Genomic DNA, 24,592 nt, shown 5'->3' with positions numbered 1-24,592 from the left:
TTGATTACATACTAGTTATTTTGTATATTTCACATATGAAATACGTTTCACATATTTGTGTACTTTAAATATACATATACAGAAGAATTAATTTTAGTCAAGCGATCGTTATCAATTTGATTTAACTATCAAATAACATAAAATAACAGTTATAAATAACATTTAAAGTATGTAATGAGTATAACTGAAAATAGGGAAAGAAATACGTATGTATATGTCAAAATGAAATATGATTTTGGAGCAAAATTTCAATTTTAAGTGTAGTTAGAATTTAAATTATAATGATGGCGTATGATTAATGAACGTCCCGTTGCTATAGTATATTTTCAATATACTTATTGTATAACCTTTACATACATTGCTGTATATCTACATACGTTTATATATTTTATCTGCATATTTTGACATATTTTAATTGCATAAACATTCACATTCTAGACATTAACGTTACAATATGCAAGAATGCTCCATGGAATATATGCACGTCAAAATCTATTAATTTCGAATGACGCCATGAATAAATGTTCGTATCTCATACAAGGATTTAATTAGCAATAAATAATTCCCGAACTCTACCGAAGATGGAAGATTATATAACACTTGTCGAAAGCTGAATGAATTGATTCGACACACACATGTTTATATAATACACACTAATTGTACAGTCTATTCAAACCTATTATAATGTACATAATAATAAAGCGTAATAACGAACGAATTGAAGTACGCGGTTAACAATACCATAACTTGAGCATAACGATTGTATGGATGCTAAAAATGCTAAACTCCCCGAGGAGCTTCCTCTACATGATATTTTCAATTTGAAAGGCAATGAGAGAGGGTTAAAACCAACGACAAAGCTTTTAATGTAAATGAAATAAATACTGGTGATGTACTTGACCTGCAACTTTCACTTATCGTTTAAATTAATTCAAATTTTGTTTAAACCGATTAACAACGACCTCTTACAGTTAACCGAGTTCAACCACCGTGCCCTCCGTAGGATCTTAACAATAAACGGATAACCTTTCCTGTAGAAAACTCGAAGCAGCGAAAATCTGGTACGAGTGTAGCGAAATAAAATTGTAGCGATACGGTAAGGTTGAAAAAAAGAACTTGCACATTGTGAAAAACGCTGACAATGCTTTTATCTACACTTACGTATACGTATCTAATATCGTTTAGTACAATGAATTCAAACCAAAAAGGTACTTTTGCTGAGTTACGTTATTTCTCACACTACACACGATTCTGTATATACTTTTATTTATTAACAATCAATAACATATGAAAACATTATGATGTCGGTTAATTAAGCGCAATTCCATAATACTTCTATAAACTCTTGTTTGCACTCATCTATAGAATAACACTTATCGTAGTACAAAATAAATCTAAACACGTGTAAAAATCGAAAATACATATGTTATAAAAGCTAATACTGTAAACGTTACATCATAAATATGGATAATCTGCGTGTATCTTACCGATAAAGACAACTTAAATATAAAAGCACCTTACAGACAGAAGTCTTTGAGAGCTTCTAACAACAATATATTTGTCGCGAATAACCTCGCAGATATAAACAAACTAATGCCTTCTTTCATATGTAGAAAAAAATAAAATATGTTTTTATATTTTATGTTTAAGTTATACTCTTATTTTGGACGGACATTTGTACGAATAATTTGCACGAATACTTATTCAATCAATTATCAGAAGTCAGTCTACCAAGTAAAAGGAAGCGGAGATTGAAAATATTCGAAGATATTTAAGGTCGATGGGAGAATATATCGAATCAATGCACTTGGATATTCTACGTACTGCCGCTTGTAACATGATATGATATACCATTTATTATACTTCTACTATGAGAAACTTCAAACTACGTACTTTTCAACATTCGATGTATCAAATAATATAATATGTATTATCATATAACTCGCACTTTGGAGTTATCCCTGTAAACGATAATTTATCTCGATTCGATGCTCATTTACATATATATATAAACAGTCACTGGAGGACATACTCAATGCGAAACAGTTTGTAACTTATCGCAATAATATTCCTGACACAGCAGCGTACATAATTCGTGGACAAACGAATCTCACGCACAGTTTATCGCTACTTAATAATTTTTAATGTTGTTCGTGAAGGTAATCCATGTGTCTTCTATAGGCGCCAGTACGGTGATTACAATGAGAGCTGCGGTGAATAGGACGATCACGACGAAATATATGCCGAAGATAAATTTCCTGATTCCAGCGTGCTATCGAACAGAATGAGAAATGAGACGGTGAAGATTTTCAGAGATTCTCGGCGCACCGCACCGATTCTTATTAGCAAGAAACTTACAGGAGCATCCTGTCTTGCATCCGGATGGACCATTGAACCACGAGAGTGCATGTCTTTCATCGGAAATGAATTCACCCTCTGACTCGTCTGTCTGTCAGAGGCACATCCAACGAACTATAACATACATTGATTTCCTTCGTTACATAACGGTCCTCTATAAATATCCGACTTAGTGTACCAAAGCTGATCCAGATTTAGAGCTTTGCCTGTCTCGAAATCGCGCTTGTATAATTAAAGAGATTTTCAACAGTGGTCTGCATAATCAAATATGAAATATATTAGACATGATATGGAACTACTAATTGCATACGGGATCAAAGAGGACTGATTCCTCTAAAACATTAATAATCCATGGCGGATTAATTCGAAACTTTATGTCGTCAGTAACTATCTGAATATTAAAAACGACAAATTATAGCCTGTAGTGAAGTAGGAATATTATATAATAATTATAATCAAGGTGAACTTATTTTTCATTTACAAATGGATATCATCGAGTGCGTAGCAACAAAATAGCACGGTATTTGAGCAAGTTTGCCAAGGTTAATTGGAGCAACAGATAAAAAAAGACTCATTAAAGAAAAGAAGTTAACCTTGACATATTTAGTTGTTCTTTTGTAAAATTTCTACTACCACCCTCTTTCGGTCTATTTATTCTTTCAAGATATCCATTTATAGATGAAAATAGGACATCCGCTATAGATAAAATAATGTACATTGCCCAAACTCGTACAAATCGAATGAATGTACAAGGATTTTGATTTCGAAATATCAAATATCATTCTTACCGTTAAGATAAGGTGAGTCAGAATATGGAATACCACGTAAGCTGCCAGAATCCAGTCGACCCATTCCGGCAGTTTGGCCTTATTTAGTCGGACCGCGAAGAAAATTGCGATTACTGTGAAAGGAATTTCAATGCGTCGGTTAATCCATTGACCGTGCAGAAAAGAAGTACACAAAGAACACGTGCAGTATGAAAAAGAAGAGAAGCTTACTGCCGCAAATCTGTGCCGCGTTTCCAACGAACCAATGCGCCCAATTAAAAAGAGGTCTTCGCGGTGCTCCTGGGTGAGGTCTCGCGGCTGCCATAAACGGTTGAATAAAGGCTAAGATCGTGGTCGCTAGTCCCAAGGACGCGTGTATCACCTCCGAACTCCATTCACCCAATTCGACGAATATTATTACGAAAGCCGCTATTGTCATCGACCATGTCAGTATCATAAAGAATCTGTGCCACTTGAGTAAACAACAGAGCAAAATAACATATTCTTGTCGATAATATTCATCGTATTTCATCGATGGAATTAAATTCTCATAATGAATGACATCAAAGTGAGGAACATAAGTGACGGCGATATTATTATAATATATGAATACTCGAGCCGGGTATTAAATAATCCGAAGTTAATAAGTATCCTTCAGCCGTCTAAGATACGTTCAATATCATCCTTGGACATCGGCCAAAGTTAAGCGTTCTTTCGGAACGTTCAGACTCTCGAGTTCAACAACGTCAAGTACAGTACGCTGTTTAAAAAATGTAGCGTGCTCTGCATACTAAAAGCCAAATTAATAAGTATTCACCGCATTACATGAAAAATATCTAATTGTCGAGCAAAATCGATACGTTTAACCAATCTCAATAGCAATTTAATTCTTGTCATTTCATTATGAACGTAACATTACGAGCATATTTATTGTCGTATGGACCGTACGCCATAAAGCAAACAATTCTCACGACGATCGGTACAATTTCACCCGGTGTCTCCCAATTAAAATCTGATTACGCAAAATGATTAATGTGTTCGATTTAAATTGCAATCACGCTGTTCGTGCGTCGACTGGTAATTTTCGGAAAGAGCCACCCCCGTGACATTATCAAATTGCCCTTCCATTCGCGGTTCCTCCGATTAACCTCGATCCCCAACTCATGAACCCAGAGACAAGAGCATCGCCCCGTCAAATAGGTGCCATCACACGCAACCTCGGGGTCGTTACTTCCACTGGGTCGAGATCTTACCAATAGCCCAGCTTGTGCGCGCGATTATAGGAAAAATTGGATACTTACGGCGAACCAATGGTCCTTCCCGCACAACTGTGAGCTGACCCATGTCTGCTTGTAGTATCTAGCCAGAAGAATGCCGATCGACGCTGTACCGATCCAAGACGCCAACATTAGAGCGCCGTGAACACGAATTAGAATGTTGCTCGCCGTAGTGTAACCACCAACGTCGGATAATAACTTTGCGTCACCGGTCGCGTCGTACGCCGTGTCATGAAATCCGATACCATTACCTAAATGTTTCGACAAATGTTTCTTTAAACGTTTCTCCGTTCCTAAATCGTTTCACTTCGCGTGATAAGAGAGATGAAGCGAAAGAAAAGTTTCAGCAGAATTCTTGGAAAAAATCATTTCATCAAAAACATGTATCTAGGTTCATTACAGAGTATTCTCAATCGCGAAGTTATTGCATTTATTCATTTTTAGTTTCCTTATTTCTAAGAATAATGATAGATGATTAACGTTATATTTATGCTTTCTGGTAACGTTCTAGCATAGAAAGATCAAAACCGTCCGGTAATACACAAATACTTTGTCATTGTACTAATAAAATTATGTCTTTTACTTATTTCAAAGTACTTTGGAATATTTAGTTTCCCAGAATAGCGTTAGAAAGGTTGTATAATATATAATTGCCAGCCATAAGTATTAAAAGTCCTACTGATATTTGATCCAAATTGGATACTTCTCATTACCTTTATTTTTTTATTTATTTTGTACCTCGTAACATAAAATATTAAACAAGGTAAAATCTCTTAGAGATTTTTAGTAAATATAACGTATCCTAATAAAGGTATCCTAATACTTATGATCGGCAGAGTAGTTGTAGCATCGCAGGATTAAATGAAATTGAACGTACTTTTTAAACTTTTGCCAGCTGCCACGAGAAGATTGTATGGTGTGCTGACGAGGTCATACTCGCGGCCTTGAACAACCGTGGTCTTCTCTCTCCAAAATCTGCACGTGATTATGTCATCCTTGATCGCACTCGACTCCAATTGGACTGCTCCTTCCTGCTATAAAGGAAATCGCAAATGGATCAAGGTCACGGGAGATTTCTCGTAAACTGCGAATCGATGCAATCATTCGCACAAAGAAGTGATCGGTAACAATGTTACACACATGACGAAAGTCGGCCATCGCCGCGGGGCTCATCGAATCAAGATCGTATTAATTTCACTTGCTCGCGACTCGCGTGATCACGTAACAGAGACCTCGATATTGGTCGCAGGTAGAAGTTTCTTCTTTCTTTTTAATTCTAATTTTATTCAATTCGAATCGTTGGATGTTTATTCGCCGTCGAACGATTAATAAAATAAGTTCAAAGTTCGTTTCTCAAATTTGCAAATTGCGATGCAGACTCTCTGACCTTAGCAACCAGCTACAGAATAAAATTTGTTATTACTACCACAGAATTTGGTATTCAGTCCGTATCCTGCTTTAATATGATAAATAATAGAATACGTACCATGGGCTGGCGCATATTACGTTTTCCAGAGTTCCAAGACATGTGTAATGCAATTTCTCCTCCTTCGTTCGCGCACTCAACTACACTGTCATCGCCCTGCATATATAACATACGAAGGATTAAATAATCGTTCACCGTAGAATTACGTGAATTGAATCTAATATTCTGCATACTTTCTAAGCCTACACTTCTCTAATCAGTATAACCATCGTTGCATAAAATTTACCACGGTCTAAATTAGGTATCCGTAATTATTTAGGTAGCAAATAATTAATGTAATTTAATTTAATCGATATTTTCGGATGACCAAGCACGATATATCAAAGTACATTATTTTTAATCAACAAGAAATTACCATTTTACTGTCATCGGATAAACCAACAGCGACATATTTGCTGTCACGTCCTTGCAATTCAAACAGATATCGCTCTCCTTGAACGAGTACAGTAACCGCGGCGATACAATTTTTGGCCTCGATGCATCCAGCTGGCGTACCAAAGCAATTCTTCGTGGAGCCACATCCGGTGTAGAAAGGATCCTCAACATCTTTCGTCTAAAGAATAACACGTTCAAATACAATAACTCGCTGTCGTCAAAATTCTGAAGAAATTATACGTCGGTTAATACTCAAAGCGTTTGTACGATCATAAGATTCGAGAAACGGGTACGAAGAACACGGAGATTTATACAGGACCGAACGCAAGTTCTCCAACCGAGAGCAGAGTTTCCAGGCAGCTTTGCTAGTTTCTCTAGAGAAACGGAATAATCTTTCGCACGGAAATAGAAATAGAAGTTCGTCGTGTCAATACGCATCTCATATCTGGCACGAACAGTGTCTACGTATAATTTAATCTAATAATACGAAAGGATGAACAAACGTTAACACGCAGAGTTAAGAGTACGGTTGATCCTAGAGCCAATAGATTCTTCAACCACGTTCATCGTCTGGCATGAATCTGGCGGTAAAGTTTCAAGAGATTTCCGAAAGATTTATTTTCATCCAAAATACGAAGATATTTCCGCGGCGAGAAATCCTACAGCGGCGATACGTGTGTGCAGAGAAGCAGCTCGCGTCGCAGCCGGTTAATGGAGTAGTTTCAGTCCGCCACTCTGGAAACTCCTCAATAAAGTTTCCAAGCGAGAAACCGGCGTGGATTCATTCGCGTGCCGCCTTTTCTCACGTCGATCTCGTTTCGAAAGTGGACCGGTAACGAGGACGGTACGCAAAGAACACGTCGACCTGTATCTTTTCATTTGTCGCGCAAGTCAATTCAGACAAAACACGCTTGCAGCTCGTATTCAAGATGACACTCGAATGAAAATTATAACTTGAACCGCGATGCACAGCAATGCATACGCAACGCAATGTGATTAACGTTGAATGCTCGAACATCAAGATATCAATTCAATGATTAATTACAATACAAAATGGTCACGAACGACAAAAGAGACGCAGATTGGTCGAAGTCTCGGAGGAACGGGAAATGTGACGACCGACCTTCAACTTAGACACAGTTCGCGAAACAGAATAATTGCGAACTTTGAGAGCTGATTATTACCAACTTCGTGTATGTATGTATATTTTTCATTTCAATTAAGCACACCTGCGAGTTCGTCCGATTTTGTCGTAGGAAGATTTTTGTACATCACACGCAGTAATTGGACTCGTGATTGCTTTAATTGCTCGTTGAATAAAGATAAGATGAACGCGTGTCCGTATTAGCGACCGTGGGATACGCTATTTCTCTGTTTCTTTCCATATTAATACGTTCTTACAGGCAATAAATGTTTCATATATTATTTATAATATGTTTAATATCTTACCGGTTTCAAGTACATGAACATTTTGATTTAACTATTTGTATTAATTATACGTAAACGAGCACTAATATATATGAAATAATGGGAAATCAATGGTGAAAAAGAAGATTTATTATCTTCTACTAAAATTGACAGACGATATTCGAATCGTTTGTCTAAAAATTGTCAATACGAAGAAGCATCCTACTAAAAAGGGAAGTAAAATTAAAATATGACTCGAGTAAGTAGTTTATCGTCCCCTTTTGTTTCACGACGTTTCACCGTCTCGCCATTGGCACAGATTAATCCTCGAGGCGCGTTGAGCGTTGATGCGACGAAGATAAAGTCACGTAAAAATAAATGGACAATGGAGCAAAAATTACGGGGCGCGGTCGGATCGGAAGATACACGAAAGTGAACGGCGAAAGTATATAAAATATAAAACCAAGAGCGTATCCCGTTCGATGGAAATTATGCGTTTGTACGAAGCTAACTAGCGTGCAGGTGTGCGCAATTGTGCATACATAATACATGTAGCAGCATATCGTCCAACCAATATACGTCGGAATATGAACTTACTTTCAACTCGTAATTATTGTACACGCATATCCCTTACCAATGTACTCTTTGATTAATTATATCCTTCTGTTTTGTTATTAATTATACCTTCGTGTTTCTAGATACATTCATTCACATATATCGTTAATTATCGTGAAATCTATTTATCAAAAATTCCTTTGAAAATCAACTTCAAAAGATTTCTAAAATTTCTCTCAACTTTGTAGAAAACCATTGTATTGCTTTGTACTTTCTATGTTAAAACGTAATAGAAATTCTTAACCGATCCAAGTAGCTTAATATGATCGATTAATCGATCACATCAAATATTTATTTAGTATTCTAAATTACAACTTCTTATTAGGGCCATACGCAACGTGTATGTACATATGTATTAACTACATTGTTGACCTACTGCGAATATACGCCATGTGTGTTTGCACGTGAATTAATTTACGCGATTAGCAAAGCATAAAGTCATTAAAGTAAGTTTTCATTGAAACATTGTTCGCTGCATGAGATAGTGTTTGTTAAATTATATAGAGATGCGGTTATTAAGAACTCAATCTTTTTATTGTAAGTACGGGCGTATATCAAAATTATAGTAATAAGAGCAGAATACGGTTCATATTTTTGACTGCGAATTTTTATACGAATTAATATCTTTCAGAATATAATAAAGAAAGTAGAACCTCGATAAAAAAAGAAATTGTTTTACCTACGAAATACTATAGAAAGCACTATACTTTTGATATTCTGTATATTTTTCAGGCTACGTTCGTTTTATGCAATTTTTGCATTTTCAAATTTCCTATGGAAGCATAAATATCCGCAGTCCATCCGTTACCATCGAATATTCATAGAAATACCCTATGGTACCTGTTAATTTCTCCATAAAATAGCTAATCAGCAATTTGCCAAAAATATAACAGCAAGAGAATCGAGTTCATATCTCCGTCATTCCGAACCGACATAGTAAGTACCATAGCGCGTTTGTTCGATCAAAGACGTTCACAATCGCAAACAGGTATCAAAGAGATAGTGGTTGAATATTTCGATGTTAGGGCACGATTTCACTTCGCCGGCCCTTTCCCTGCATAGTCGATGATCAGTCGCGGCTATGATTATCGGGTGTGAAAAGCACGTTTGCCTCGTGATCAGCGGTCGGGACGTAATGGGACGCAGAATACTTACCTCGTAATCGACGGTCGGACTGTAATAGGGCGGCGTGGTAGTTCTCAGTGTACTGATCGGTGTAGACGAGGTCAATACGTCGATGGATCGCTTGCGAACGTTAACTGGCGGCGATTCCACGCCGACCCAGTACGTACTGTAATCCTGCGCGAACGTGGACCTGCAACGTGGTAGAATAGGGAGAAAAGAAAAAAAAAAAAAAGAAAGAAACGATCGACGAGAGTTACGAGAAACATGTATCGATCCATGGACGGTGAAAAGGGAAATGGGAGCGTTTCAGCGAAGTACAAATGACTGATAGGAGCACGAAGATACCGTACTGGTATTGATTGCGGTAATTACGGTATGTTGGTTCTTTGAGAGAGTGCAGTAGCCAAAGGTCCAAGGAATATCGTGTGTTTCGTTCGGAGCTATATTACCGACAATGGACACTTTCATCGTTAATTTCAGGCAAACATATGTATGCGAATTATGGATGTGCTAAAATCCATGATGATTCGTATTTTTCAATATTTTCGATTTTTTTTTTTTTTTTTTTGTAAAATTGAAGGGTCTGGACGAATTCTATTGACAAAGTTTATTAATTACGATGGTGTGATAGACGTGTTAATAACTGTGCTTCCCTGGTCTGCTTTTATTACCGTTTCATGTCCTCATTACGGTAACAAACATTTGGGACTTTTATCCTCAAATTGGATGATATAATGAACGATGCGGATATTCTTTGATATGGTATGATAATGGATTAAACAAATTATATGCACATGACCGTGTACGTATTTACTTGTAATTAGGACATATTGTAATTAACAAAATGGAAGTATTGCGTATGATCGTAATTTGATGAACGGTGGACTGTGTACGTGAATTACAGTGGAGTGTGCTGGGACATGCGTTGCTTTTATCAACAGTTTTTATCGGCAACATCAGAATGTTACAATAAAAGCAGATGATACAAGTATTGCCATTTATCATTTTCATTCGTGTTAGGTTATTCATACTTTTAATCGAAAGTTTGTACATAGTTTAACACGAACGAAGTTGTCTTGCACACGACTGTATTTATTATAGCATTTACATACTAATTAATTAATACTTGGATTTCATATCGTTTGGTAATACCTCAATATGATTGCACAAATTATACTAAAAACGAAACGCTTTATTAGAAAATAGAGGTACATATATGCAAATACTTTGTGTAATCAAATTGTTATGTAAATTCTCGTTTTACTCGCAAGTACCTTCATAGAGTACTCGTAAAGAAAATATTTATTCAGATTGCTGTACACGTTCTCGTTTCTTCGTTGCAACTAGAAGCATTAAAGTAAATAATAATAAACATACTGGTACTCTTAATATCAACTATGTACATTTAAAAGTAGGTAACTAAGCGAATAAAAGGCATACCAAAGTTTAGAAATCACAACATTTGCAGTTTCTTTCATTTAAAAGTTTAAACAGACAATACAGGATGCAAACGAACTTGCAGGTGCAAACTTTTGAATACCAATGAAACACCAAACGAAACTGGAAAGTTTCCCTAATTACATATACAGATATTTCTTCCGAATCGAACAAACAGAGGACTGAAACTGGAAAGTCAAAGCATCTTCGAGTTACTCCTCCATCGTTTAATGATCCTACAATTACTGTAGCCGATGCATCATAATCGGTCACGAAACGTAGCCAACGTTCCTCTCCGTTTCCGTAAAGGAGGAGAGAAAAAAGGGTTATAGGAACGTCAATTCGTATTCCAACATCTCGGCAGATAAGACTATAAATTACGATCTTCCGGGTCAACGTGATGCAACCCATTACCAGTGCAGGCGTGGGAACAAAAGATAACAATGTTGAGAACGAATAACGAGTCGGAGTCTAATGTTGAAAAATCGTTTCGATAGCGTGGAGGAAGGCTTCGTATCGAACTGAGAATCAACGAATGAACGATCTAACTGGACGAGAGTGGGCCAGATATCAGACTGTGTTAAAAGCAGAATTCAAACAAACCATAAATTCCTAGAGATTCGAGAAAAGTATAAAGAGATTTATTTATACCAATGAGATTTCTCGTTTTAATTACACATACATTACAGACGAAGATTACAGACGAAAAACACGATAAGTCGTATCTTCTATGTTTAAAATTCGTTGTTGATTCCCGGTAATTGAAATCTTTTTATTTCGCTTTGAAGCCAAATGTGTTGTGTCCCTTAATCCCTTTAAAAATTTTCAAAATACTACTCGTCACGGTAGTAAGATCCACGATAAAGGGTTCATTGTTCATACGGCGAGGATATTAAAATACCGTTTTAATAATTATATCTTTGGCTTCCACAAAACTTGGTCCGCTTGTCAGTTACTTTTAACAGGTTTTTATCACATCGATCCTAACAGGTTGTTTTCATTTTCAATTACATCGTACTAAAGTGCTTCTATTTAGACGTAAGATGACAATGGAATTGTAAAATCAATAAGGGTATACTTATTATTCCCTTCCGCCGTGGTCTCCGAATTAAAATAAGGATCGCTTCGATAACCAGAACGATAACCCGAATCAAAAAGAGAATAAACGAATGAACTACGTAGCACGAACGAGAGTGGACTGATACCGGCGACATGTCAAAAGCGGAATTCGAACGAACCGAATGGTTATTTATGGCTATCGGCATAAATTTCTCGAGAAGTTTTAATGGAGCTCGCGCAGCACTCTGTCCCCCGTATTAATTGAGCATTCAGAAATAACCGGTGGCACCGATTACCAGCGGAAAAGTTTATAACGAATGTCCCAGCCGTTTCACCGTTCACCGTTAACCGTGTTATATTGTATTCCGTGCACGGCAGATGCCGAGGCGCCTCAGTGCCACGCGCGTTCGTTCGTTTCTAATCGTAATTCATACGTGCGACAGATCGCGGCATATTACGTGCGTGAGCCATATACACCGTGATCCGAAGACCGAGTTTTGTTCCAGAAATTGAACGAACGATTCATCGATACTTCGCAGATGAATTCCTGCATTAGCTTTGAATGCGATGAATCGTCAATTTCCATTCGGTTTATCGTATGATTGCAGAGTTAATTTGTTTTATGCGGACTGCTGTAATAAATTGCGATCTGACAGAAAATCGATTCTGTTCTGCTAGTTACAAAAGTTTTTGTATTCGAGTATTCGAGTTGCGTTGTTTGATTTAAAACTTAGGTATCTATATGTACACGAAGGTGTTTGAACACTCGGCGTACAAAACTTTTGTATATGTATCGCACGCGTTATGTAAAACGTTTTAAAACTTCATTAGCACTGTAATAAGACATAACTGATACGATTGTGATGGTAAACGTTGGAACGAAATGATGTATACAGAAATTATTTTTCCGTGACGTTTTATTTTATCGCTTCATCGTGTAGATAGGAAGCAAGCTATTTGTATCGATTATTATAAAAATCAGGAATGAGAAGTCGATAAGAATGACCGAGCAAAATAAGCGGTGAATATAAAGTGGTGTTTTACGAACCGTATAAAAACTTGTAATTCATTCGTTGCGATGAAGAATATTCCAAATACGTGTTCAAGAAAATGTTTCTTAAACATCAGGAAGAATGGAAGGTTCGAGGACGCGAGGAAATAAAGAAAATTTCAATGAATTTGAAGAAGATAAAATAAATGGAAGTAGAGAAGTATGAGACAAATTCACTATTAAAAATAATTGTAACGCATAATAATTCTATCGTAATTAGGTGCAAACGAAAGAGCTATGCAACCTTGAAATGGCAGTATCGAAAGTACAAGATCTGTGAATGCAAAAAGTCTTGATAGGATTACGAGAGGATTAATGTGAAAGTATTGAAGTACGACAAGGTTTAGTTTTCATGATCTGATACATCTTGCTTCCGCATTCTTACAAACCATACCTCTTGCACGTTCAACTGCCATATCGTGGCAATACATTTATTGCAGTATATATATATCATTCAACCGAAGCAAAATAAATTCATTGTGAAAGCAAGAAACGCGTACGATATTTAAATACATGATATCATCGAATTATCTGCGATACTTTTAGTCGGTATCAAAATTTCCTAAGGATATAGGACAATTGGTAGAAATTTGAACGAGATTAGGAAATAACGCAAACCGGCGAGTGTTCTATCGAATACTCACTTGAAAACAATGGTGCCTTCGTAATTCACAGGTGCCTCCCAGTCGAACTCGAGATTGTGCTTCTTGCTGACGTTCGTGTGAGTCACCGCGTTCTTAACAAAAGGAAAAGGAAAAAGCATTTAATCGTCGTGTCGTGTAGCACTTTGCCTCTGTCCTTCGGGAGCGCACGGTAACGTGATTCACGTAGCCTTCGAGAGCTCGCTAACTACGATCGAAACGATCCTATCGGGAAATACTATAAATCATCAAACTTTCTAATCATTCGAAAAGAATCGTATTGATCGCTCGAACAACACCTTTCAAACCCTTATTCCACCAATATGCTAAATTATTTCTTACTGTGTCTGATACTCGTGTCATCGTTATTTAACATTTGTATCATATTATGTAATCGATATATTTTATTTATGTTATCTTATCTGCTACTTTTTATTTCTTATTTCGATCAAAACCTACGAAACACATTTACTTGTTTATTAGCTTATCCGCTCCTGTATGTATATGATTTAGGTAGGTAGGCTTGTTATTAATAGGCTTATCCTGATTATTATTTAATGATTATATAATATTATCATAATTAAATAAATATATATATTAAATAGTTGAAATTAAAAATGACCTCCCGTTATCTTCTAAAAATAGACAATAATTCCAAGAAATTTTATGCGAAACCAATAGAATAGCTAACGTCGGAACGATCAATATTTCTAGAAGTCGAATAAATCTAATGAATCGAATCTAAATTGAATGGAATAACATCTTTAGGCAATGTGGAAGTAGCTGATAGTACGTAATGTTGAATTCTAAAAGTGATTTTCTATAAAAGACAGAAAGTGTGACTTGTCGTGTCTCTTTCCTGTAATCCTCAAGAGTATATAGTAATTATAGAATAATATATAACATTATTCCAATATTTTATGGATTTATCATTCTGTCTATTTATTTTTTTTTTTTTTATTTTAAAATTGGCAAATATCTGAAAACTTTAATAAAATAATTCACGACACGGTAACGTGTTTACCTTTATACCCTGTGTGCACTCGACGATTCTTGCCGAATCGGGCAAGTTGGCGAACTCTCCAACGAATTCACCGGTCTCGGAGTCATGCGCAAGTATCATAAAACCCTCGTAGGCAAGACCGTGAGGACTTCCCAGAATTAACCGGACTCTGCCTTGTCCCGCAGCTGGTAAAACTTGGTAAGGAGGAGGGTAAGTTTCCTGCTTCGTGCTTCCAGGATGACGAGGCATCAGATCTTTGCACGAATCTGGCGGTGCACCAGTCGGCAGACCCAGCGTTCTCAACGAGAGAACGCTTAGGAAGATTACAAACGTTCCTTTCATTACTGTAACATACAAATTTTACGCGTTTAATCATATACGACCTTCCTTTTAAATTACGAAACTTAATAAATTAAATTGCTTAATTGAATTACTAAATAAGTACTACCGCGATCATACTGTATATCACTTGCCTCGAATACACCTACATTCTTCTATTTCTTACAAACTTTACGAATGCGATCGTGATGATTTTGATGAACGCGACACAATACACGACTTTTGGTATAACGCATACAGTATATTTGAAGCCCGCTGTTCAATTATAACTGTAAATTAATGTAACAGGAATTTGCCAATATCAATTCTCCTACCTACGATTTTTCTTCCAAATGATATAAGTTTACGTTCGAACAACGTAAATTCTATCGTAACGCGAGTTTAGTTAATCGAGTATTAACTACGGTCCCGTTACGATCCCGAATAAATGGAGTCCAGATAAGTGGGAGTTCTGCAGACTAGTAGCTACATTAATAACGTATCGAAATAAAATTAGATAAGGATTTAGTTGGATAATTCGCGAGTTTCATGTTCGCAGTAATTAGACCAATATTAGTCGGTCGATCTTTCTCTTCTCTCTTCGCACGCTTTCAAGTATTTCAAAAAACACCAAAGGCCGGTCTTTAAACTTTCTACTTTGATTCCTGTCTTTCTTCAAATTTTTTCTTCGCTGGTCGGTCCGATGAAGATTTCATACTAATGAACGAGCGTCAAAGTCGTATCACGCTAGACAGTCCCATAAACTCGTATGACTAGTCTGTACAGAAGAACGAATACCATGGACGAACTGTCCTTATACGAAGCGGACGCGCATTATTCAATCTACTTTTTACACCTTCCAGACTATGGAATAATTGCGAAGACGATACAAGGATATCGTTCCAATTCCAAGAATATCTACGCGCGCATAATAAAACCAGCTACATTTTATAACGTTGGAAAATTCGTGGTAGTTTCTTAGTGACAGTATGTGTATAGATACGTGACTTATGCGACTACTTTTCCGTATACGTCACCCGCCACTGTCGAACAGTTTAACATTGCGAATGTGAAGCATTAGTCACCGCTCTAAACTGACCGGAATTCCCGCTGCTCCATTTCTGCACTTGCTTCGAGTATGTTTAGTGCCATCAACATCGACAACTTTCGTACCTCTTTCTCTCTCCTTCTATTAACCATTTCATAATGTATATAATTTCGTAAACTAGATAAACATTTATTAATGATTCTCATAAATTAAACGCTTTTCATCGATATAACTGTTTCTATAAATGTTCATATATCGCAGAATAGAAGTAACTCGAACGAAAATGAGGATAATTCTAAGTACTAAGAATTTCAAACGAAGTAAATCTTTTCAAAATTCGATTACTTAGAATCGAAACGATAACTTTGATGTTGCTGTTCATACTTCTGCATCGATAAGCGAGGGCTACGTATTCTAATAAATAAAATAAAATAATACTAGGGTATATCACTTCGCGTTTTCCTCTACGTTATAACGAAACAGATGAAGCGTATTTTTCTACTACTTATTAATAAATAGAAAAAAGAGCAGAAGGATCGAAAACGAGCAGAGAGATTAAAAAGTCGAACTTACAGTTCATACCCAGCTTTTAATCAGCTTCGCTCTGGAAACTTGGACAAATTTTGATCCATGTTATCCTCGCAAGCAGGATACGCTAGTTTCCTCTCGCGAGCATTTTCATAATCTTGTAAAAGAGGATGAAAAATTAAGAGAGAAATTCGGATAAGGAAAACGGGAAAATAAAAAAGATCCGTGCTTCGCTCTATTAAATCGTATAGGTTCGCGTTAGGTATTTTTCTTCGTGGGTGAAAAAAGATCGAGAACGTCTAGTGCATCGGACTGTTGGTCATCGTGGCGCAACTTTATGCGTTTAGCAATACCGTAACCGCAGATTCTGCTGTCCAGATGCGGCCATGATTCATACATCAATGAGAAAATAATCCGCAATCCGCGAAACAAAGATCTATGGACACTTTATTTATTGGTAGACTGCGGATATTTATGCGAAGCTGGCATTTTCACGAATATAATTAAAAAACTGGCACCTAAATAGCAATTTCGTTAATCCGTGAAATAACTGCTAGAACTATCTCACTATACTTGTACGTATTATGCGCATTTCGTTTGTTACTGCGCTTTCAAATTCTCCATAAATACATATCTAATGCAATCTACTTGCTAGGTACTCTGCTTTAACAAATATTTTCTGCATTTCCAAGGGAAATAAAAGGAAAAGGTAAAGAATTATCGCGTTCCTCTTTGAATCGGGTAATGCTGTTGCGCGTGCCTCAACGGCGAGGGTCCAGCTATTAAAGCTATTGCCTATTACATAATATAACTGGCGCGGTGTTTCAGCGTCGTTTAGGAATGTGCAAGCAAAGAAATCTCGTGGGTCGTCCAGCAGAACTCAATAGGTGAAAGTGAGCGTCTTTCATGCGTGGGTTGCACACAACTCGGCAGTCTTTGAATCGTTGTAAATAACGAAACGGTACACTGGCAATTCACTGGCGATCGCGTTTCTCACATTTTTCTACTCGTTCAAATATATTTGTCTGTATACACTGTTGCTTGTATGTATCGAAACACTCCCATATCGTTGCAAATAGAGTGACTCATAAAAATATTCCAACACTTGCAGACACCTTTTATGAATGCAATCATGCGTGTCATACGAAACATTTCGAAATGTCATTAGCATTTTAACGAGACTTAAATTATTATGGAAATTATTGTTAAGATTATATCGGTAAATTTTGAAAACAATCTGAAAATCTATAATAAAGTTTATTACAAACGTGTACTTACATTAGAGTAAAAAATCGATACATAATACGAACAGTGATCTTAAACATATAATTAGTTAGTTAAATATGATCCTTCTGAATGCTGTGAATTATTAATATAATGAATAATCATCTGATCAAATATTTTGACGATCTCTGAGAAGTGTAAGCTTGCAATAAATATGTTGTAATTTCCATGTAAATTTTCAGATGTATTTCGAACCTTACCAATATAATCGTGATAATCGTGTCTCATTAAAATGCTAACGAAATTTTCAAACGTTTCGTACGACACACATAATATATATATTCGGAAGAAAGCTTTTATAAACGTTCAAATATTTGTATCACTTGGTAGGAGTATTTCTGAAGTCAAATTTCGTACAGATACGATCGTATTCGATGGAATCGGTGGTGTATAATTGACTTCAATTATGCGAATTGCTGGGAACTTAGATCATCCTCTACGACTCTCCTCGTTTCGAAGAAATCATGGTGTTACGCTACCGTTCTATCGGGACGAGCAAATGGCCACAATGAGAAGAACGATTGCGTTTTAAGGACAATTACGAAACTTATTTTATACTCGTAGCCTGAAACGTTCGAGACAAGGTCGATGCTTGCCCGCTTCTGTTATGGTCCATTTACGCTATTGCGACAAATCGTGGCACGTGCAAACCCGTGTCCCAATATCGAGTTCGTTAGAATCGGGAAATCTAGCGAAACGTGAGCCATGGCTCTATCAAGGAAAACAAAGAATTGCCAACAGACTAATATACGTAGATTTAAATTCATCGGACACGATACAGAGAATACACGTGCACTTTTACCGAAGAAAGTTTCATATTAATCTTGAGATTTTGAAGAAAATCCTACGACTCGGTGAATCTAGTAGGGATTTTAAAACTGTGCTGAATTATTTTAAACCTGCAAAATCCCTAAATACTTGAGGATTTTCTAAAAGTCTCGGTCGCTTCGAAATCTCCCAAACAGGCCGAAATTCCGAGCATTACCATGAATTCCCGACATCTCAAAAACTTCCACGGATTTACAAATATTACAAAATTTCAACCTCCCATGTTCTCCGAAATTCGCGAAATATTTAAAGATCCGAAATTCTTGCATCCCACTGGTTCACGGGCCTGAACTCCGTATATTCAGAGTTTTACATATAAGTGCAACGTTTTCTGTATTATAATTATTATTATCTCACGAACTGTTTCGTTTAATTTAAATTAAAATCTGGAAAAACGATCGACTTTATACGCGAAATACGTATTTCTTGATTTTACAGTTTTGAAAGCGTAACTCGAAAGCGAACAACAGCTTGTTACCGTTAATACACGATACAACGATCCGATCTCCATAGAGTGAAAACGAAGAGAAATCTTCAAGACTGCATGCAAACATTACCTAACTGAATGTGTACGAGAATTCCAACTACAAAAGACGTATTAAACAGCTCGCTGTCTCGCGAATAATGTTTCAGTGTCAACGAATTTCATTCGCGATAATAGCGACGATTAGAGCGAACGTTTCTATGCATTTATGGAAAATTTTACCTTCTCGCAATCTTACAATTTTTATCTTATACTAGTTTTGATAATTTTTATGAATGCGGGTCTTCGTATTGTCGCAAGCCTTTCCAATACTAACGACGATACAATATTCTCTCTGTGTGAAACGTTCGATGCGTCGTATCGTTGCGAAAAGAGTAAGAGACATTGCAAAACGTCGTGTACGCGAGTAGTTACGATTTTACAATTCGCGGCATACCTAAATCGAAATTGTGTTGCGATCTATACCTTGACCCTCTAAAACAATGGAGAACTTTTCCATCGACATTAGCACTCGCTGCTTAATCGTCAGTTTTTCAACGTCTTTAATTGCATGGGATAGCGGATGATCGATATCTTACTTGCATATTTTCCATTAGGAGATATATTTTTTCTATCCCACATGTACCTATTATATCCGCGTTGTGACTAGACAAAATGTAAACAGGCAGCGTAAAAACGCGTAATTAGTCAGCCACAAACGTTTGAAAAAGCGAAACGCATATTATGAATGCCGTACATTCAAACATGAACGTAAGTCATCATGCCAGAGTATTATTCGCCGAGATTAATATCTTCACAATTTCCAACTGTTTATATGTATTATTGAAATAATACAGATACCATCGTGTACGATATATATCGTCGACGATGTGTGGCAAACTTTCGTTCAAACACACTCAGTACGTACACTATCTCGCGTAAGATTCCAGGCATTTTATCCAACCTATAGCGATAGCGTATAAGCATTAGTAAAATATGTAAATTAATGAGAAAGTAATGGCTAAAAGCGATATTTATCACGTTCTTGTAGAATCACCGAGTAATGAACTTGTAATTATTTATTTAAAAATTCACCGACGTTACATCGAAGCTCGATACACGATTCACATAATTGATCTGTCTATTGATATTCATTAAAATTTGTCAAGCATATATGATTGAACTAGCGACGACAGTTTATTACGAATTTAGAAAAATTGATCTGTGTATTACAAATCAGATGGTCTTCTCCAGAACGTTTTGTTATAAATTTTCTTAAGAAATTATGCCGCGACCCGTTTCACTCGCTCAAATGCCAATATTTCGTTGCGTATTTAGTCTTCTCGAAATTTGTTTACTGTGCTATGATAATAAACTACTGATGCAGAGTACAACCATCATAAATCAACGCATCGTTTCTATTCTACTTATATAGTTGCCTATATTAAATTACATTGTGTCAAAAAATGAACAAGTGTACAGATCCTTTCGATCAGTAACCTATTTTAAATATTACTCGTCGTGGTAAAGCGAAAAATACAGGCTTGCGCGCGTGTATTATGTACAATAGGCTTAAACGGGCACATTGTTCTTTTCATCGATGGAGTTCGTAACGGGGGAAGCCGGGAGGATAAAAATCCATTCATTAAAAACAACGTTTGAATGACAGATGAAGAGTTAAGAAGCACGGCAATCACGCTTCGCCGGTTATTATCATGTATCATTACGGTATTGTTCGAAGCAACGAGCACAAGGCTTCCCGCGTTGCATTTTGCGGCTCGTTCCACCCGCGATGCACGCGCGTGCACGACAACGCTGCTGCTCACCCACCGATCTATGGATCGTAGTTCGGAGAATGCACAATGTTACATTGTGACCGAGTTAACCCAAGGAATTGCGCTTTCGTTCGATCCTGCAGCTATCACGTACGAGGGGAAATTTCTAACAGCGAAATGGTACTTTCTGCGGCAAAAGAGACAATTCAATTTCCTTTCTTGTCTCTCCTTTCGTTTTTTATCGTCATTATCGTTCGATATGATTTACGATTGAAAGTGCAGGTCTGAAATGGAAAACGAAGAAACAAACTGAATGTTATTGCGTATAATGGCTAGAAAGAGTACTGAGAAAGTATTTTCTATGTTAAATATTTCTATTAGAGCTCTCGTTTCTCTGAGATTAACTCATTTCGCGGATAACAATTTTTTACATTCAGATTAAGATACTTTATGCAGATTGAAGTATAACGTTTATGTAGATTTCAGGCTAGAAAGAATTTAATATACGGGTGAACTTAATCTGTGCCTGAATAAATAAGAAACAACGATGCGTAAATATCTTTCTCCGCCTAACTATGTGTATTTTACACCCCAGAAAATACTTCGATGTATACATCTTTTATTTCACATTTTCTTTCCTTACTATATCAGCTTCAGAAGCTTATAATTTATTTTTTGTTTGAATATTGCATAAGGATGAAGAGCGAGGTATAAATAAGTTGATGCAGGCTTTGAATATTCTTTAAAATATCGTCATTTTCGACACGTGACGCAAAACATTGTCCTGTACGAAAATCCAAAAATAAAACTCGCACAAATATACTGCACGGTGCCTCTATCGTGTCGAAAGATACGTGCTCTTATGAATTATACATAATGGAATAGCATACAAGTCAGTTGCGTGGTATCACACGTTACACGTCATTTGTGCAAATAAAATAACATTACATATCGTTTATCTTCCATTTGAATTCACTCATTAGTGAACTGAAAAAAAAAAATCATCAAAATTGTATAGAACATGATCAGAGAATAAAAATTAATAAAAAAATTAGTTAAATGTTTATACCTCGAAATATTCCACAATTTCTGATAGAATCGAATAGTAAACTAAGTGTTTGGCGAACGTGTAGCCATAGTAACGTTACTTTCCTGTCCTAGAAATTCCTCTCTCAGCGATCTAGATTCCTACGTTAATATGTCAAACCGTATATTATATTTGTTAATATAATATTTTATGCGTTTATTACTTCGTTCGTGTATACCCGCGTTCGTGTCCTAGAAATTCCACGCTGAACATTGTTCGTAGATTCTTCTGTCGTTAGCACGACATACGGCGAACTAATTTATTACGCGAGCAGACTTAGAAAATATTATCAGCAGCTACTATTAACAAACATAAAAACATTAGCTGGAATATTATTTTAAATTTATGCTGATTTTGCTATTTAATTAATATGTTAGCAGTTTAATTAATATAGCATATTTATTGTTCTGATAAATCAAATTAGTTGGGTGATATAATTAGTTAACGTCAGAATAAATTGAAATTATGCTAGAACGCTATTCTATAAATTATTATAAATTCCCTCCAACTATCAACAATCGACTTGTTCTTTTCAGTACAGATTATATCGAAGCAGTAAGTATTTACAGAATATTTTATAAAATATTCAAAAATATTGCTCGCGATTCGGAAAATAATATTTTAAAGACAAAGTTAAGGTTCCGAAACGCTTTTAAAAATAGGTCATCGAAAAGAAGTTGGAACGATTCATTTTAATGCTATCCGATGCACTACTTATCGATAATCGATTCAGAATCGGTTACCAAAGGGACAAAGAAAGAAAGTTCGTTGAAGCTTCAAACACAAGGTTAACTTTCTAAAACATTACCGAGGCGCTTATTTATTAATTGCATTGGGAACATTATGCGTCGAAATAAAATCGATTTCGCGTAATAATTCAACGTTTTCATTCTTTCGACGAAGCGCCTGTGCCACGTGCAGGAATATAAAAACGTTCTGGCTGGTGACAGGTGCACCAGAAAACTTGTTTTTTAAGCAGTTCCCATAGAATATGGAATGAACCACGACTGTATTTGTCATGGTTTTATTTTACCAAGAGGCGTCTTGAAACTAGTCACTTTTTTGTACGAGTACTCTTTCCATCAAATAAATTCCGCGTGAAATTTCATTTTTATGTCAGATGTCGTGCGACCGATGGAAATCTGTCATCTGTATGTTACGCTAGGGTCGCGACTTTCGCATGCTGAATTTGGTCAATGGACCGCGTTGAATCTATCCATCAATAAACCCCATTATCGATGAAATAACCTACAACTGGAAACACCGTAAATAGAAGTCGAATGATTCTATGTTAACAAATGCGATACATCTTAGGTAATTAAAAGGTGTTTCTACCAAAAATTGTTTGAACGTCTTATGAGTTTAAATAAGAAATGAAAGTTGTATAAACATAGATCATTTGAAAGTTCTGTAAGAAGTTGTAAATAGACGCAAATGTGTATGCCAATTCGTATTTATCGCAGTTTATGAAGATAACTACAATAAATAGAGGATTATTCGGTCTTTTCAATAGTATAACACATCTACAACTAACGTTTCTCTCGTTTCGTATCCTTAATTGCGAAATAACATCTCGAGATCTGTACTCACGGTGCTTCATACTTGGTGATTTTCTCTCGTCAACTTCAATCTTATGTTGTGTATTGAGTTAAATCTACAGCGTAATAAACACGCAGTCGGCAAGGCGTGAAGTCACGTGTAGCGGAACTCCGGTGTACATATAGAAACCTCGTTGATCCTGGCGAGGGAACACGCGCGTCATAAATACATCTTCCAACGCAAAAAAGAAACAATAATTCACCGAGTCATCGATCACCACAAGAAGCAACACAATGCCGACGGTTCTGGTCTCGCGATCGAATCCCAAAGTGAAAAGGTTAATCTGTACGATCTACCGAGTCAAACCGGTGTCATAATATTTGTAACCAAAGATCATGAACTCAAGCCAATCTGTGTACGCGGTCAATCTCCGCGAATCTTTCTGCCACCTATGCGCGCCCCCTTCGAACTCTCCTTTGCACGCGAGGTTACGAGAAGAAAAAGATGTTCACTAAGTTCGGTTAGGTCAAGTGTTTCCCCGACGTAGTCTCGAGAAGCACTTGTTGATTCCGGACGAGCATAGTTCTGACCAGCACGCTGAGAACCACACCTTACGAGAGACTGTGTAGTGGATATACGGATCGAGTTGAAAGGCCCGTGAGACCACATCAGGTCCGTACCTAGCCAACGGAACCCGTGTCACGAGATCGATCCATGCTCTTTCTGATCCTTGTTTACAATCTAAACAATGAGCGCACAAGATTAGTTATGCGACATACCAGCATGTTGAAAAATGGAGAATATAAATAAATAGATATGATAATAGGAATGGTTCCCTCATGTCAAAATCATAAATATATAGATTTTCAGTTTTTTTAGTAAAGAACTGAGATAAATTCTTTTCCTTTTCTGTAACAAATACATAGATTAGGATTATGAATGTAACAATGTAACAACGATAATTATACTGCAATTTTAATTCATATTTTCAAGAATTATCTGGTTGTAATATAATCAACCGAATCACATATTCATGATATTAGTATACAAAAGACAATATAATATTGTCAATGAATAAAATTGTATACATTTCGATATCTGTAAGACAGACTATCATTAAA

General features: G+C 36.4%; 1 protein-coding gene across 2 annotated transcripts; it reads right to left on the bottom strand.

Moving 5' to 3' along the window:
* Window positions 1–1,123: 1,123 nt before the first annotated feature.
* LOC122567978 (putative ferric-chelate reductase 1 homolog) lies at window positions 1,124–24,099 on the bottom strand. 2 transcript variants are annotated; one of them, XM_043727199.1, is made up of 12 exons: window positions 23,523–24,099; window positions 14,623–14,945; window positions 13,602–13,693; window positions 9,441–9,600; window positions 6,244–6,441; window positions 5,889–5,984; window positions 5,280–5,433; window positions 4,427–4,653; window positions 3,357–3,597; window positions 3,147–3,259; window positions 2,359–2,472; window positions 1,124–2,272 (listed from the first exon to the last, which is right to left on the bottom strand). In XM_043727199.1, the coding sequence occupies exons 1-12, from the start codon at window positions 23,530–23,532 to the stop codon at window positions 2,132–2,134; spliced, it is 1,869 nt and encodes a 622-aa protein (XP_043583134.1). In that variant the 5' UTR covers window positions 23,533–24,099; the 3' UTR covers window positions 1,124–2,131. The 2 variants fall into 2 exon arrangements, with proteins under 2 accessions (XP_043583134.1, XP_043583133.1); XM_043727198.1 differs by having other exon boundaries at window positions 5,280–5,436; window positions 23,523–24,098.
* Window positions 24,100–24,592: the final 493 nt, after the last annotated feature.

The sequence above is a fragment of the Bombus pyrosoma genome, linkage group LG5 (genome assembly GCF_014825855.1).
Source record: "Bombus pyrosoma isolate SC7728 linkage group LG5, ASM1482585v1, whole genome shotgun sequence".
NCBI lineage: Eukaryota > Metazoa > Arthropoda > Insecta > Hymenoptera > Apidae > Bombus > Bombus pyrosoma.
Note: the sequence above shows the minus strand (reverse complement) of the source record. Positions and strands in the feature narration are given on the sequence as shown.